The 18,387-nt window shown below is 37.3% G+C and overlaps 1 protein-coding gene across 2 annotated transcripts in view; it reads left to right on the top strand.

Annotated features, from left to right (window-relative positions):
- pacs1b (phosphofurin acidic cluster sorting protein 1b) overlaps nt 1-18,387 on the top strand; it is a 70,700-nt gene that overhangs the window by 41,906 nt on the left and 10,407 nt on the right. Inside the window, exons 2-13 of one of the 2 annotated variants that reach the window (XM_039659203.2) lie at nt 1,246-1,333; nt 3,618-3,707; nt 3,793-3,918; nt 6,727-6,871; nt 8,548-8,636; nt 9,283-9,360; nt 9,686-9,745; nt 9,907-10,067; nt 12,152-12,245; nt 14,087-14,167; nt 14,421-14,542; nt 17,318-17,447. In XM_039659203.2, coding sequence (XP_039515137.2) covers nt 1,246-1,333; nt 3,618-3,707; nt 3,793-3,918; nt 6,727-6,871; nt 8,548-8,636; nt 9,283-9,360; nt 9,686-9,745; nt 9,907-10,067; nt 12,152-12,245; nt 14,087-14,167; nt 14,421-14,542; nt 17,318-17,447 — 1,264 coding nt within the window. Of the gene's footprint in view, nt 1-1,245; nt 1,334-3,617; nt 3,708-3,792; nt 3,919-6,726; nt 6,872-8,547; nt 8,637-9,282; nt 9,361-9,685; nt 9,746-9,906; nt 10,068-12,151; nt 12,246-14,083; nt 14,168-14,420; nt 14,543-17,317; nt 17,448-18,387 lie in introns of both variants that reach the window. The other variant, XM_039659202.2, reaches the window with a different exon arrangement.

Here is an 18,387-nt window from a genome sequence, read left to right as displayed (position 1 = left end):
AGATGCTACAGATTCAAGTAGCTGTATTAGCATGGTAAACATTAAACATATGTGTTATATTAATAAACCGCCTTGATTTTATTTTTTGTCATGCTCACTCGCTGATATTGTCAGTTTTTTTCTCTCTCTCTTTTAGAGCCAGACCGATATATCAGCCGATATTAGGCATTTTCCATAATATCGGTATTGGCGGTTATAATGGCCGATAAATGAATATTTAAAAAAAAATAATAATAATAAATAAAATAAAAACGGACGAATCACGCTTTAATCATCTCTCCTTGGCCTGTTATATTGAAAATGCATGTTTTACAATTTGCAGTATGATGTCATCTATTGCTAAATTATGGCTCATCATAGACTAGCTAACCACAAAGCTAGCTAATGCCACTATCATCAGTGGAAGACCGCTAACGTTAACATTAATGAGCTTGGAAACCACAATGAACTTTTTCTGCCTAAATAAAGTAATTATTACTGTATTTATAACTAGCATATCTTTAGTTAGTCCCTGCATTGTAAAATGTAAGTTATACTTGCGAGGAGTGAACATTTAGACAGAGAAAAAGTATCAAATGTATCTTGTGCAGAAAAGTTAGCGTTTCTTTTACACGTGTGTGAAATCCAACAATATTTAATACAAAAAAATATCGGCCGATATATCGGAATATCGGATTTTAAAACCCCAAAATATTTGTATCGGTATCGGCCTTCAAAATCCTTTATCGGTCGGGCTCTACTGTCTTTCCTGTGAGGATGTAATCTGTTTTTGTTTATTTTTATTTCTATACCTCCGTTTTGCATTGAGAGACTAAGGCTGTGTGTGTAGATGGAAGAATTGAAACCAGCGCCTTTTGATGATTGATATAAAAGTGTTAAATGCTGACGTGTGAAAATGCACGTCGCCCACCTGAGGTTGTGTGTGTGCGTGTGTGTCTGATTGAATATCTGTTTTAGGTTGGTATTGATCCGCATGACGGCAGCTCTTGTCAGAAGAGCCTCTATTTCAGGAGTCACTGTAAACCATTCCCGTTGGTTACCTTCCCTGACCCTCCGAAACCTCTCGAGAATAACACACGTGTTCATATCCGTCACAATAAAGCTGTGCTTCACCACACGAGATCAGTCCCATTGTTGTGTGTTGATCGATGCTGATTCACTTTCTCCTAGTCTCTCTTGTGATTTCATTTGCCACCCAATATTGTGATACATTATTGAATTGTGGAGTGACTTGTGTGTCCGCAGGCTCTTCAATCTGACCCTGAAGAAGCTGGTCATGCTGAAGGAGCTGGATAAAGATCTGACGTCGGTGGTCATCGCTGTCAAACTCCAGGTGCGTCGCTCGTTCTGCTCAACTGTGTTCACTCTTGGCATGTTTGGTTCGATTTAAACAAACTCTGATGCGATTGCTCTGTTAGCAAGTGAAGTGTGAACCCTGGAGCAAACAACACTTAAAAGATGGGACGCTTTCAAACAACTCTGGTGCGGATTAAAGACATCTAAATAGGCCAGAAACAGGATATGATGTCACAGGATGTGATCCTAAACCAGACAGAACGACCATAGATATCTATATAAAGGCTAGATATCTCGTCCGCGCTGCTGGCCAATGGAGGTTGACGTCAGCACCTGGCGGCCATCTTGTCACGCTCACTCGTAACATTGTTTTTAGGGTGCATGTACTTTTTAAATCACCGTAACTTGCTCAATTTCCTACCGATTTTCAAACGGTCTGGTTTGTTATAAACGGCAGAGATGTAGTTATGATACTGCATACTACGGAAGCCCTGAACCGCAACCTAAAAAAAAAAAAATCTGTAAAAAATAAAAAATCTGTAAAAAAAAATAAAAAAATCTAGCATTTCGAGATTAAAGTCGAAATGTTTAGAGATTAAAGTCGAAATGTTTCGAGATTAAAGTCGGAATGTTTCGAGATTAAAGTCGGAATGTTTCGAGATTAAAGTCGAAATGTTTCGAGATTAAAGTCGAAATGTTTCGAGATTAAAGTCGAAATGTTTCGAGATTAAAGTCGGAATGTTTCGAGATTAAAGTCGGAATGTTTCGAGATTAAAGTCGGAATGTTTCGAGATTAAAGTCGGAATGTTTCGAGATTAAAGTCGGAATGTTTCGAGATTAAAGTCGGAATGTTTCGAGATTAAAGTCGAAATGTTTCGAGATTAAAGTCGAAATGTTTCGAGATTAAAGTCGGAATGTTTCGAGATTAAAGTTGAAACATTGTGCATTCATAACAGTGCGCGTCCACTGGCTCAGAGCGCGCACGTGTGTGTGTGTGAAGTCGAACTGCCATGGATAAACACAAAATAGTAGCTTTTTACTTTTATCTGAATTACATATCTTACTTTATCGTTATAAAATATAATGTGCCGGAATAGACTTTAGCCTATAGGAAAACCAACACGGAAAACACTTTTCAGACTGGATGGAGAAATCCATCTTTATGAATGAATGAATGAATAGGGCATTTATATAGCACTTTCATATATGCCTACACTCAAAGTGCTTTACAATCATATCAGAGAATCTCTCCTCAACCATAAGTGGTTATTAAATCTTAGGAAATCACAGGATCCGGCCAAATGATTGGATACAGAATGATGCACTTAAAATGTATCCAGAGCGTATTTACGTTGAAGAGGGAGACCGAACAGTTACTGTTGTGTTCTCGACCCAGATAGTGTTGACTAGACGAGCACGAAAACACCTCAGAAACACTGTCACTAGCACGTGTGACGTGTGTAGAATTTTGTTGAAAGCCCAGATAAAAGTAAAAAGCTACTATTTTGGGTTTATCCATGGCAGTTCGACTTCACACACACACACGTGCGCGCTCTGAGCTAGTGGACGCGCACTGTTATGAATGCACAATGTTTCAACTTTAATCTCGAAACATTCCGACTTTAATCTCGAAACATTCCGACTTTAATCTCGAAACATTCCGACTTTAATCTCGAAACATTTCGACTTTAATCACGAAACATTTCGACTTTAATCTCGAAACATTCCGACTTTAATCTCGAAATGCTAGATTTTTTTTTTTTTTTTTTTACAGATTTTTTTTTTTTTTTTTTTAGGTTGCGGTTCAGGGCTTCCGTAGCATACTTATGAATAATAAGTGTATAAATAAAAAATCATCCAGAATTATAGCCACATTAATAACGTTTGTAAGAAACCAAACCGTTTGTAAATCCGTCAAGATTTCAACGAGATAAGAGTATTTCCTACATCAGATACTACAGAGCCCGCCAGAAAGCCTGTCTGTGACAAGATGGCCGCCGGTGATGACGATAAATACTCTGCCGTGAGACATCTAGCCTTTATATAGATATCTATGAGAACGACAATGTGTGACACAAATATTGTTTTCATCATAGATATGAATCAGAAATGTTTCTTGGGCATCAGATCCTCAGATTAGAGTGATTTCTGAAGGATCATGTGACTGAAGACTGCTGAAAATACAGATTTGATCACTCTTTTCTATATTCACGGCTAATATTTTGTCTCGTAATAGCAATAAAGGTTTTATTCTTTAAAGGTTTGCGTTTTCTGCTCGCCTCCGTCTCATGATGATCTCCATCTGTCCTCTTCTCCCTCAGGGCTCAAAGCGAATCCTTCGTTCCAATGAAATCCTGTTGCCATCGAGCGGCCAGACGGAAACAGACCTGCAGCTCACCTTCTCCTTACAGGTGTGTGTGTGTGTGTGTGACGCACGAGACCTCTCTAACAGAATCACGTCCGATAGCCTAAATCACACACTCTTCTTCTCCTCAGTATCCTCACTTCCTGAAGCGAGACGCCAACAAGCTTCAGATCATGTTGCAGAGGAGGAAGAGGTACAAGAACCGAACCATCCTGGGCTACAAGACCCTGGCGCTCGGCCTCATCAACATGGCGGAGGTGAGGCGCATCTCCCCAAATACACTCAGGGTTTCAATGCAAATTTGAAAGATCGATTTGCATTACAGCCTGAGGCAAGACACTTAAATAACAAACACGATTATCAGCCTGCAGACATGGGGTAGTTATCCTGACCGATTATTTTGTCCGTCTAATCATGGATTATTTACTTGCAAGAATGTAGCCCCTACCAAACTCGGTATTCAGTATACTTTCATGTCTCGAGCTGGCGCGAGCTGCCCGCCCCGGCTCTACGGGGATGCTTGAATGTGTTAAGCGCCCTCAAAAGAAAGCAATGCAGTCTACATTGGATGCGGCGAGGGGCGAAGCTGCGAAGCAACACTAAACTGATTATGCGCTGTTTCTAACGCACTTCACATTTGCTAGGCGGGGGAAGATTGATGCACCAGACCGGAGTCGGGGGACTTAGTTATGTTTTTGTGGAGTAGTATTACAAATTTACGGAGCGCCCCTAGTCCCACTTTGGCAAAAAAAATTAATTATAACTATCCTGTGGCCTCAAGATACTAACTCGTGGCCTCAAGATGAGTATCTTGAGGCCACGAGTTAGTATCTTGAGGCCACGAGTTAGTATCTTGAGGCCACGAGTTAGTATCTTGAGGCCACGAGTTAGTATCTTGAGGCCACGAGTTAGTATCTTGAGGCCACGAGATAGTATCTTGAGGCCACGAGTTAGTATCTTGAGGCCACGAGTTAGTATCTTGAGGCCACGAGTTAGTATCTTGAGGCCACGAGTTAGTATCTTGAGGCCACGAGATAGTATCTTGAGGCCACGAGTTAGTATCTTGAGGCCACGAGTTACTATCTTGAGGCCACGAGTTACTATCTTGAGGCCACGAGTTACTATCTTGAGGCCACGAGTTACTATCTTGAGGCCACGAGTTACTATCTTGAGGCCACGAGTTACTATCTTGAGGCCACGAGATAGTATCTTGAGGCCACGAGTTAGTATCTTGAGGCCACGAGTTAGTATCTTGAGGCCACGAGTTAGTATCTTGAGGCCACGAGTTAGTATCTTGAGGCCACGAGTTAGTATCTTGAGGCCACGAGTTACTATCTTGAGGCCACGAGTTACTATCTTGAGGCCACGAGTTACTATCTTGAGGCCACGAGTTACTATCTTGAGGCCACGAGTTACTATCTTGAGGCCACGAGTTAGTATCTTGAGGCCACGAGTTAGTATCTTGAGGCCACGAGTTAGTATCTTGAGGCCACGAGTTAGTATCTTGAGGCCACGAGTTAGTATCTTGAGGCCACGAGTTAGTATCTTGAGGCCACGAGATACTATCTTGAGGCCACGAGTTACTATCTTGAGGCCACGAGTTAGTATCTTGAGGCCACGAGTTAGTATCTTGAGGCCACGAGTTAGTATCTTGAGGCCACGAGTTACTATCTTGAGGCCACGAGTTACTATCTTGAGGCCACGAGTTACTATCTTGAGGCCACGAGTTACTATCTTGTGGCCACGAGTTACTATCTTGAGGCCACGAGTTACTATCTTGTGGCCACGAGTTACTATCTTGTGGCCACGAGTTACTATCTTGTTGCCACGAGTTAGTATCTTTAGGCCACGAGTTACTATCTTGAGGCCACGAGTTACTATCTTGAGGCCACGAGTTACTATCTTGAGGCCACGAGTTAGTATCTTGAGGCCACGAGTTAGTATCTTGAGGCCACGAGTTAGTATCTTGAGGCCACGAGTTAGTATCTTGAGGCCACGAGTTACTATCTTGAGGCCACGAGTTAGTATCTTTAGGCCACGAGTTACTATCTTGAGGCCACGAGTTAGTATCTTGAGGCCACGAGTTACTATCTTGAGGCCACGAGTTAGTATCTTGAGGCCACGAGTTACTATCTTGAGGCCACGAGTTACTATCTTGAGGCCACGAGTTACTATCTTGAGGCCACGAGTTACTATCTTGAGGCCACGAGTTAGTATCTTTAGGCCACGAGTTACTATCTTGAGGCCACGAGTTACTATCTTGAGGCCACGAGTTAGTATCTTTAGGCCACGAGTTACTATCTTGAGGCCACGAGTTACTATCTTGAGGCCACGAGTTACTATCTTGAGGCCACGAGTTACTATCTTGAGGCCATAAGATAGTTATAGTTAATTTTTTTTGCCAAAGTGGGACTAGGGGGGCTCCGTACAAATTAATGTTTTTAAAATAGTATTAGTATAAAAAAAATCACTCGTCCGTTCATTTTGGCGTACCCTATGGATGAGTGGTGCTAGCGAGCTAACGCTGGACCAATATTGATCCTCGTCCACCCTTTTATTTTGCCACTCTCCCTTTTTATCTTTCTACTGTCCTCCGACAAAACCTTTGGCTTCTTCGTTTTACTCGCTGCTTCAGCCGTGACCACATATGGAGGGGGGAAAAACGCTCGTTGGGGTCTCGCGTCAGACTTTGAGGAAGTGGGGGAAGTGACGTGTGCCGTAAAGAGGTCGAATTTTGTAGTTCTTTTTGTGCTTGGGTTCCTACCCGCTCCCCGAAGTTACAGAGTGCCAGTAAAAGCGATACAGACCATGTCAGGCTACGGCAGACGGGTCATTCAACCTATTATAAGTCGATGTACCATCTCAAGGGTTTGGGAAAAGTATTATAAAGGTTGAAAAAGCTACATAGTGCTGCTTTAAGATCAATTTCCAAAAGATGATTTTTTTAGGCAACTTTAGCATGGGTGTGTTCACTTATGCCAAGCACTGTACATGTTTTTGTTTTTGGCTAGTAGAAGTAGGGGCGAGTGGTGTTTTTGCTAACGGGTGGTGTTTTGTGTGGTCAGGTGATGCAGCACCCCACCGAGGGCGCTCAGGTTCTGGGTCTGCACAGTCAGCTGAAGGAGGTGTCCGTCCCGGTGGCCGAGATCAGGGTTTACTCTCTGTCCAGTCAGCCCATCGACCACGAGGGACCCAAAGCTAAGATGAACGGTGAGACACCAGTGCACGAGGGTGGTGGAGCGATTGACCAATCACAGGGTTCCTCCACGCTGCTTAAAGTGCTGGAAACACTCTTGAAAACAGACACATTTATGAAGAGGTGCAACCCCATTCACAGAAAAGTTGGCACAACGTTGTTGTTGTTTTTTAAATGCAATAAAATCAAGAATCTGTGATTTGTTAATTCCCTTGAACCTTTATTTAACTTACAAATGCACTGAGAAAATATTCGTACACGCTTGAAGTACTTTGACTTTTTGAAATGTAAGTCCTGGAAAAACCCTTGAAAACACATATTTATGAAAAGGTACTTGAAAGGTGCAATATATATGATACTAAAATTATCTAAGATACTAAAAACAAATACAATGTTTTTAAATGTTGCAAATTGAACCCGTCTGATAAACCCCCATCACACCGTTAAGCAGGCTACGCTAAAACTATAGGCTAATATAAAATATTTAATGATTAAATAATAGCCATTATTAACTTTGGATTTAATATATATTATTAAATATGTTGTAAGTATATATGTTCTATAATATGAGTAAAAAAAATCCTCATAAAATAAAGATATTGTTTGATAAATGCGATCTATGTAGTCCTTGAAACCAAAAAGTTGTGCTTGAAAAGTCATTAATAGTCCTGGAATTTCATTTTACAGTATTAGTATGATCACTAAAACTAGAGAATGATTCTGATTTGTTTACATTTATAAGTTTGATTGATAGTATTAAATACATTACTGACGGTAAAAACAAATGAGAAACTCAATTAACAACATACTGCCGATAAAAATTCAAAATGTTGAGTTTTTATATTTTTAACATGAAAGAGCTGACGAGTAGAACTGTATGATACAGTTAAGCAACCTCCCACAACGAGTGCTGTTTATTTGAATATCATCAGGAAAACAGTTCAAATTAAATCACTTACATTTTTAGTCACAATATTGACGGTTTTTGTTCCGTTTCAGCCGCGAAAATAGTTCCAAACCGAGATCACATCTCACAGCAACACTCAACCGTGCTCTCATTACTGAAGGATTCAGCGTTTTGAACGAATAGGTTGAGTCAAAGATGCAATGAGCCGTTCATAAACATCGGTCGCATTCTTGAATGAATCACTCATTTGAACGAATCGTTTAAATGAATGAATCAATGACTCGCTCAATGAGACGGTCGCCTGGCGACACCTAATGGCGGTTTAGTGTTATGTTTACCTCATATCATTGTTCAAGTTTTTCAGTGTAAAGGATTTAATTTGATCAGTCCTACCTAGGGTAACAACAACCCTATAGCGTCTGACTAATTTAAATAATTTAATTTATTGATCAAATTTAAGAATTTAAAATTAAAGATGAAGCATATATTAGGGGGATGGGGGTGCCCTTTAAAGGTGCAGTTACAATATGCAGATTTAAATAGCCTATATTATTGAACACCAATGAGAATATTGCTTTAGAATAAATTATATTTACAACACACACACATACAAAAATTCCGGACTGCAACTTTTGTATTCAGACAAGGGAATAACAGATTTACTTGCACATGAAAAGGCAAAATGTCGAACCCTGGACTACATCTCATTTTCAGTGTTCCTCTCTCTCTCTCTCTCACACACACACACACACACACACCTCACTATTGTTTCCTTGCACTCAGATCGTTCTCCTGATATTGATAACTACTCCGAGGAAGAGGAGGAGAGCTACTCGTCTGAGCAGGAGGGCAGCGACGACCCCGTGCATCACGTAGGTCACCTGTGTGTGTGTGTTAGATCAAGTAAAACATTTTGAATTAATTCATTAATTTTGGAATACATGTTTTTAATTTGAATGTATTTTTTGATAAACATAAAAAAAATAATTTTAAATAAATATTTGAAGATTTTAAATGATGGTTTAAAAGCTTTTTTTTTTAAATAATTTGTCATACATTTCAACATTTGTCATTACAATCATACATTTGTAATAAATTGATTTAAAAATGAATATATTTTAATAAGTTAACTGTAATAAAGGATTTTTAATAAATTATTTTTGAATAACTATTTTTTAAATTAAATGTCCATGTGTGTGTGACATATTTATTTATTACTAATAATGCTTCTTTATTCCCTAATATGTTAAATGGATGTTTGGGTTTTGACATATTTCTGTAGACTAATCATAATAATAATAATAATAATAATAAAAACCAAACAATTAGAACAGTCACATCATTTCCAGATAGCTTTATAAAAATAAACATTTGCATCAAAAGCATTCTGGAAAGTGTGTGTGCGCGTGTGTGTGTCGTGCGTGTATATGTTTGTGAGTGAGTTTATATGTTTTTGAGTGAGTGAGTGTGTGAGTGTGTATATGTGTGTGTTTAATGGATTGTGTTTGTGTGTTTCAGTATCTAGATGATGAAGAGGACGAGGTGAGGAAGAAGAAACCCAGACGCAAACTTACTTCCAACGCCTCCATCACGAGAGTAAGACACACACACAGACACACACACACACTCACACAACGATGGCACTGAGCTCCGGTTAACACACAACATCACCATTAAACAGGACACTTTTGTAGCTTTTTATCTTTTTTTTTTTAAATTTTTATAAAGCAATAAATAAAACCATCGGGTTGATCTCCGGGTGACTCAGAGAGTGAACGACTGCATTTCCATGAAACACTTTATTCATTTTATAAATTAAAAAAACATAAGTTTCTTTACTTAAACGGCTTTAGGAATGATTGCAGTACCTTGTCTGAATTACTTTATAAATATATAATTGTTTTTTTTATTATTTCTCCAGCAACCCAACATCAAGCAGAAGTTTGTGGCGCTGCTGAAGAGGTTTAAGGTGTCCGATGAGGTAACGTCTCGTTCCTTCTGACCTCTGACCCCTGACCTCTGTCATTTCCTCTCGTTCTGACACCCGCTGTCAGCCTCACACTCACAGATGTGACCCTCTCTGCTGTTGTGTGTGAGTGTCTGTACAGGACCTGACTGAAAGCATGTGTTGATGTTCCTCAGGTGGGGTTCGGCTTGGAGCACGTGTCCCGCGAGCAGATCCAGGAGGTGGAGGAGGACCTGGACGAACTCTACGACAGTCTGGAGATGTACAACCCCAGCGACAGCGGGCCCGAGATGGAGGAGACCGACAGCATCCTCAGCACTCCCAAACCCAAACTCAGGTACACACACACACAGAGGCATACTCACACACTCAAACACACAGTCTGCGGCGCCCTCTGCTGGTGTCGTCTGTCTTTGTCTCATAACCTCCAGCTTTACAACAGCCAATCGCTGCGGTTTACTCGAACACTGCGAGGATTCAGTCAGCCAATCCGGATGAGCGTCAGTCACGTGATCTTGTGCTTGTGTTGACGGAGCATCAGGATGGAGGAATAGACTTGAGAAGTGTCGCTATAAACACACATGAATTGCATTGCAGCTTTATAAATTATGAATATTACATGATAGACATATAAATTAGAAATGCTTCCTTAGCTGAAATAAAATAATTTTAATTGGACATACCAGAATGACTAAAACTGAGATAAAAATAAAGCTAAATAGAAATATATATAAAAAAGTGAAATTATAACAAAACTAAAATGAAAACTGACCATATAAAAATAAAGCTAATTCAAAATATGAATAAAAACTATAATAGAAAATATCACTGGTAAATTAGGACTGGATCTTTAATTCAATTCAACTGCATTATACGTTCTTATAGCTTTTATACATAGAATTTTTCATATACATTTTTTTATAAATACCACTTTTTTTATAAACACGCTTGTTTACTTGCATCATCACACTGATTTAGCTGTACACACACACACACACACACACACACATCGCACTGGTTTAGCTGCAGCTCATGTTGAAATTTCTACGAATTTTTAACTTTGAAATCAAACAAAATGGCTGACAAAATATCATTTTTCTTTACATGTAAAATATGTCCTCTGCTGTCAGTGTTCGTCTGCAGAGTTACAGAGGGGTTTCAGATGAGAGCATTTCAATTATTAATTTTACAAGACTAAAAGTGTAGTCTTTTAAAACATTCATGACTTTACAGTGTTATTGTTAATAAAAAAAAATTATTGAAGTGGAAATTAATATAAATATTAGATGAAAAGCCTAAAATTACGACAGAAATAAGTGCTAAAACTGAAATAAAATAAATAAATGAAAGCAAAACAATATGTCAAAAGCCACTTAAACTAAAATGAAAACTGAAAATGTAAAATGTATAAATAAAGAAAATGATTTGTTTTGACTTTATTCTACATTTGGCCTGGTGTGTGTTTTGTGTTCACACGTGTAAGGCTGAGCGAGAGATCTTCAGCATGATCTGTAACTGAGAATGAAGATGTGTTTATGATTTATGTGTTTCACTCTGATGTTTGTGTGTGATGTACTAAAGATGACTGACAGATGCGTTTGTGTGTTGTTTTAAAGGAGTAGTTCACTTTTAAAAAAACTTTTGCTGATGATTTACTCACCCTCATGTCATCCAAGATGTCCATGTCTTTCTTTCTTCAGTCTAAAATACATTAAGGTTTTTGATGAAAACATTCCAGGATTTTCTCCATATAATGGACTTCAATGGGGTCCAAACGGTCCAAAAGACAGTTTCAGTGCAAACTACAAACTGTTCAAAGGGCTTTAAACGATTCCAGACGATGAATAAGGGTCTTATCAAGCGAAACGATCACTCATTTAATAAATAAATAACAAAGTTTAAGTTTTATAATCTCAAATACTCGCCTTGCTCTGTTCTGTGATGCGCGTTCGTGACTCTCCTGTTCGAACTCGTTCATCAAAATGAACGAATCTTTTTTCGTTTCATTTGGTTCATTAAATGAACGAATTGACTAGGGAAAAGATTCGTTCATTTTGATGAGTGATCGTTTTGCTTGATAAGACCCTTATTCATCGTCTGGATTCGTTTAAAGCCCTTTGAACAGTTTGCACTGAAACTGTCTTTTGGACCTTGAACCGTTTGGACCCCATTGAAGTCCATTATATGGAGAAAATGACATGGACATCTTGGATGACATCGGGGTGAGTAAATTATCAGCAAAAGTTTTTTCAAAAGTGAACTAATCCTTTAAGAAATGAACGCAGGACTGAGAGACGAGCAGCCGGTGCTGTGTTCGTGTGTCTTATTGTGTGTGAACAAATTGTGTTCTCTCTCTCTCTTTCTCTGTGTGTGTGTGTGTGTGTGTGTGTGTCTGTGTGTGTGGGTGTGTGTGTGTTCCAGGCCGTTCTTTGAGGGCATGTCCCAGTCGAGTTCTCAGACAGAGATCGGCAGCCTGAACAGTAAAGGCAGTCTGAATCGAGACGCCGTCAGCCCCGTGAGTAACACACACACACACACACACACAGCTTTGGTTCTCTCACATCAGGAAATAACCCTGCAGAACACAATGAGTTTCAGCTTTCTGCCTAAAGATGACATGCGGACGCGTTGAGCTGAGCGGTGTGTGAAAGTGCTTGTACAAGAGTCTCTGTGTTAATCTGGAACAGAAGAAAGTATTTTAACATCTAAACATATATAAGGCGTAATATATAACATATATAAGGCGTAATATATAACATATATAAGGCGTAATATATAACATATATATGGTGTTATATATAACATATATAAGGTGTAATATATAACATATATGAGGTGTAATATATAACATATATGAGGTGTAATATATAACATATATGAGGTGTAATATATACTGTAACATGTATAAGGTGTAATATATAACATATAAGGTGTAATATATAACATGTATAAGGCGTAATATATAACATATATAAGGTGTAATATATAACACATATGAGGTGTTATATATAACATATATGAGGTGTAATATATAACATATATAAGGTGTAATATATAAAATATATGAGGTGTAATATATAACATATATAAGGGGTTATATATAACATATATAAGGTGTTATATATAACATATATGAGGCGTAATATATAACATATATAAGGTGTTATAACATATATAAGGTGTAATATATAAAATATATGAGGTGTAATATATAACATATATAAGGGGTTATATATAACATATATAAGGTGTTATATATAACATATATGAGGTGTAATATATAACATATATAAGGTGTTATATATAACATATATGAGGCGTAATATATAACATATATAAGGTGTTATAACATATATAAGGTGTAATATATAACATATATAAGGTGTAATATATAACATATATAAGGTGTAATATATAACATATATAAGGTGTTATATATAACATGTATAAGGTGTTATATATAACATATATGAGGCGTAATATATAACATATATAAGGTGTAATATATAACATATATGAGGTGTAATATATAACATATATGAGGTGTAATATATAACATGTATAAGGCGTAATATATAACATATAAGGTGTAATATATAACATGTATAAGGCGTAATATATAACATATATAAGGTGTAATATATAACACATATGAGGTGTTATATATAACATATATGAGGTGTAATATATAACATATATAAGGTGTAATATATAAGATATATGAGGTGTAATATATAACATATATAAGGGGTTATATATAACATATATAAGGTGTTATATATATAACATATATGAGGCGTAATATATAACATATATAAGGTGTTATAACATATATAAGGTGTAATATATAACATATATAAGGTGTAATATATAACATATATAAGGTGTAATATATAAAATATATGAGGTGTAATATATAACATATATAAGGGGTTATATATAACATATATAAGGTGTTATATATATAACATATATGAGGCGTAATATATAACATATATAAGGTGTTATAACATATATAAGGTGTAATATATAACATATATAAGGTGTAATATATAACATATATAAGGTGTAATATATAACATATATAAGGTGTTATATATAACATATATGAGGTGTAATATATAACATATATGAGGCGTAATATATAACATATATAAGGTGTTATAACATATATAAGGTGTAATATATAACATATATAAGGTGTAATATATAACATATATAAGGTGTAATATATAACATATATAAGGTGTAATATATAACATATATAAGGTGTTATATATAACATATATGAGGTGTAATATACAGTATATAGTGTGTATAGTGTATGTAATTGTAGTTTGTGTGTGTGTCCAGCAGGGGGAGCAGCCGCCACCAGATAAACTCAAACACTCGCGCAGCCGTAACCTGGACGAGCCGCTGTCCGAGACCGACACGCTGGTGAGACGCACACATATAGTCTGAAGCACGCATATATTCACATTAAAGATGGAAAAAATCAAACTAAATGTGATTTTTTTTTTTAAATAATAGATAGTACAAACACACTTTTCTAGCAAAACATTTGTCAAAAAGGTGTTTATTACACTAAATAAGTCCCATTTTCACCCTGACCTAATTCTCCCGGCTCGGTGTGTGTTATGCTCCCGTGACTTCTCCTGGTTCTGATGTTTTAATGCTCTTCTGTGTGCAGGAACTGAATGATCAGGAGATGTTCGCTGATGTCGGCCCCTGTATAATGGTGTCTGTGGCTGAAAAACCACGGACACCCTTAAAAACCAGCAAGAATGAGATTCAGGCCATGCCGTCACCCAGGTCAGACCGCCAACACGCATCTTCAGGAATATCACGCGGTGTTTGGGGACTAGCTAACTACGCTTTTCAGTAGCTTACGGCGTGTGTCCACCAAAGTGTTTTTCCACGCGCCTGGCGTATGTTTTCAATTGTTTTCAATGGGAGCGCCGCGTTTTTTAAACGCCATGAGCGTAACGAGGCGCTGAGCGTTTTTTTCACGCTGAAGCGCCGAGCGTTTTTTTACTGGTCGCCGAGAGTTGAAAAATGTTTAACTTTGGATAAAACGCAGCGCTCATCACTGTCACTTATTACCCAGCCGTCCAATCACAGTGGAGGAGGGGCGGGACTAAACCACACCGACCAACTGTCACAACATTCAAACTGCTGCGGATATTCTGTATCATAGCAACGAAACGTCTCAACGGAAAAAACACTGCGCTGCCAAAACGCTCTCAAGCGCCCAAAGCACGGCATCTTCAGCAGAGCGTCTAGCGTTTCCAGCTGGATAAAAACGCTTTTAACAGTAACTTTAGAAACAGTTTAGCTTTTCCAGTCGCAGACTACCTTTTTCAACAAGTAGCGTCGTTGTCTTAATAGCTCACTTACTAAAGCTGTGCATTACAAGACATCGTCTGAGGATTACGGTCACACACACACACAGGTGAATTATAGCCTTTTTAAATCGATTAATTAGCCAGCTTTATTTCACGCTATATCAAATGTGAATATCTGATTTAAAAACAATGATGACCCGCCATAGTTAAATCAGTCCCGCTACAGTTTTGTAATGAACCTAACGGAGCTAAACTCTTAAGCTAACTCAAGCCTAACTCAAAAGCTCTGAGATCTGATGTTCTAATTTAAGACTGAGTTTAACTCCTGTATATCCAGTATAAGGCCGTGTGTCCACCAAAGCGTTTTTATCCAGCTGGAAACGCTAGACGCTCTGCTGAAGACGCCGTGCTTTGGGCGCTTGAGAGTGTTTTGGCAGCGCAGCGTTTTTTTCCGTTGAGACGTTTCGTTGCTATGATACAGAATATCCGCAGCAGTTTGAATGTTGTGACAGTTGGTCGATGTGGTTTAGTCCCGCCCCTCCTCCACTGTGATTGGACGGCTGGGTAATAAGTGACAGTGATGAGCGCTGCGTTTTATCCAAAGTTGAACATTTTTCAACTCTCGGCGACCAGTAAAAAACGCTCGGCGCTTCAGCGTGAAAAAACGCCTCGGTACGCTCATGGCGTTTAAAAAACGCGGCGCTCCCATTGAAAACAATTGAAAACATACGCCAGGCGCGTGGAAAAACACTTTGGTGGACACACTGCTTAGGTTACATATATTTTGTTCTTGCATTGATGTTATATCTGTTGCAGTTTTGTAGGGATGCACGATATATCGCCCACCATATCGGTATCGGACGATATATGTTCACTTTTAAGGTTATCGTTATCGGCCCCGATAAGAAATTTTGGCCGATATCTTAAAGCCGATAAATAATGTATTATTTCCTTCAGCTGAGACGTTTCAGATCGTCATGATGGGTTTGATCTTTAAATTGATTGAAATCACTTCGGAAAAGGAAAATACAGCACAAGTCTGTTATTAGTTGGGGGCCTTAAGCACGTTTTCGCGCAAATTCATCTAAAAGCGCCAAATTTGGCACAGATGTAGCTCAGGTCATACCGAAATGATTTAGCTAGGGGCCAAGATGGCGGCCAAATCCAATATGGCTGCTGCCCGAAAAGGGTTCCGGCTATAACTTTTGAACCACATGAGTCACAAATACAAACTTGATATGTTTTTCAGCTTAATTGATCATGGCAAACACATAGAAATGTTTATATTTATGACCCAGTATATCTGGACCCCTTGATCCTCCAATTCCAATATGGCTGCTGTCCAAAAAAGCAGTTTGGGCTGTAGAATGGGGCCTTACATCCCATTGTTCGCGCAAATTCATCTACAAGCACCAAATTTGGCACAGATGTAGCTGAGGGCATAGTGAAATGATTTAGTCAGGGCGCCCAAGCCAATGGTCCCTGAGACCAAGATGGCGGCCAAATCCATTATGGCCGCCGCCTGAAAGGGATTCGACTATAGCTTTTGAGCCAGATGAGATACAAATGCAAACTTGATGTCTATTTTACCTTTTCTGGCTATGGGAAACCCATATGTAGCCTACATAAAATTATAATGAGGACGTTATTATTGTGTGCTTGCGACTTTTGTTTTTTGTAATCAGTCTCTCAAAAATTATATAAAAAATTGGATTTAGATTCATCGGCCGATATATCGGTTATCGGCTTTCAAATATGAAGAATTATCGTATCGGCCAAAAAGTATATATGAAGAGTTCAGATGCAAAAGCCTCTAAATGCCATTTGAAATTTTCTTCTTTAATGATTTTTTATCAAACTTGTATATTTAAGTTCAGTAATTTCACTTAAATAACAATTAATAGGTAATCTTTATTGCCATTTAAGTGAAATCACTGAACTTAAATATACAAGTTTGATAAAAATCATCATTAAAGAAGAAAATTTCAAATGGCACTTAGAGGCTTTTGCATCTGAACTCTTTATATATATATATATATATATATATATATATATATATATAATTGAGTATTGTTTGTATCTTTGGATAATTTATATTTGTATTGCATAATGTTGTTTTAAACCCCACTACTTTTTCTGAAGATTAGCTTGAATGTCTCTTGACTACTTTAACTTGTCTTTGTGTAAGCGTAAAAGTGCAGTAGGCTAGAAATACAGTCATAAATGATTGTGTGTGTTGCAGGCTGGATGGAGGACACACACCCCGTAAGCGCTGCACTCCTATGAAAGACCGGCAGCTCTCCAAGCCTCTGAGCGAGCGCACCAACAGCTCGGACAGCGAGAGATCCCCTGAGCTCGCCCACAGCACACCGGTACAGACTCGCTCGCTCAACACACACTTTAGCTCCTATCTGGAGTTCAATTCATTTGAGATGTTTATCAGGTGCTGTGTGTACATTTTCTAGTGCTGGGTAACGATTAATCGCGATTAATCACATTTGTGTTTACATATTATGTGTGTGTGTGTACTGTGTATATATAAATACACTCACACATGCATGTATATATTTAAGAAATCTTTACATGTGTATATATACTTGAATTTCATTTATAACAATAACGTTTATAACACATTTTTCTTAATTATATGCATGCACGTGTGTGTATACTTTATATACAAAATTATTATACACAGTACACACAAAACATATTTATGGAAACACAAACTTTTATTTTGGATGCGATTAATTGTAGGGCAGTCAAACGATTAATAGCATCCAAAATAAAAGTTTGTGTTTATATAATATATGTGGGTGCACTGTGTATAGTTATTTTGCGTACAGTATATGATATATACAATATATATATATTTATATATAAATAATAATTATTGTGTATAATTATATATAGTGTATAATTATTATTATATATATATATATATATATATATACACACACATGCATGTATATTTAGGAAAAAATATTATTTATATATAAAATATTTATATTTATATATAATATAAATTATATATAAATCTATATACAGTATATACATGAAAATATTTCTAATATATATATATATATATATATATATATATATATTTGTGTATATAATGTAATATAATATATATATAGATAGATAGATAGATAGATAGATAGATAGATAGATAGATAGATAGATAGATAGATAGATAGATAGATAGATAGATAGATAGATAAATACACATACATGCATGTATATTTAGGAAAAAAATATTATTTATACATAAAATATTTATAATTATATATAATATAAATTATATATAAATCTATA

This window comes from Pimephales promelas, chromosome 1, assembly GCF_988280905.1.
Source record: "Pimephales promelas chromosome 1, fPimPro1.hap1.1, whole genome shotgun sequence".
NCBI lineage: Eukaryota > Metazoa > Chordata > Actinopteri > Cypriniformes > Leuciscidae > Pimephales > Pimephales promelas.
Note: the sequence above shows the minus strand (reverse complement) of the source record. Positions and strands in the feature narration are given on the sequence as shown.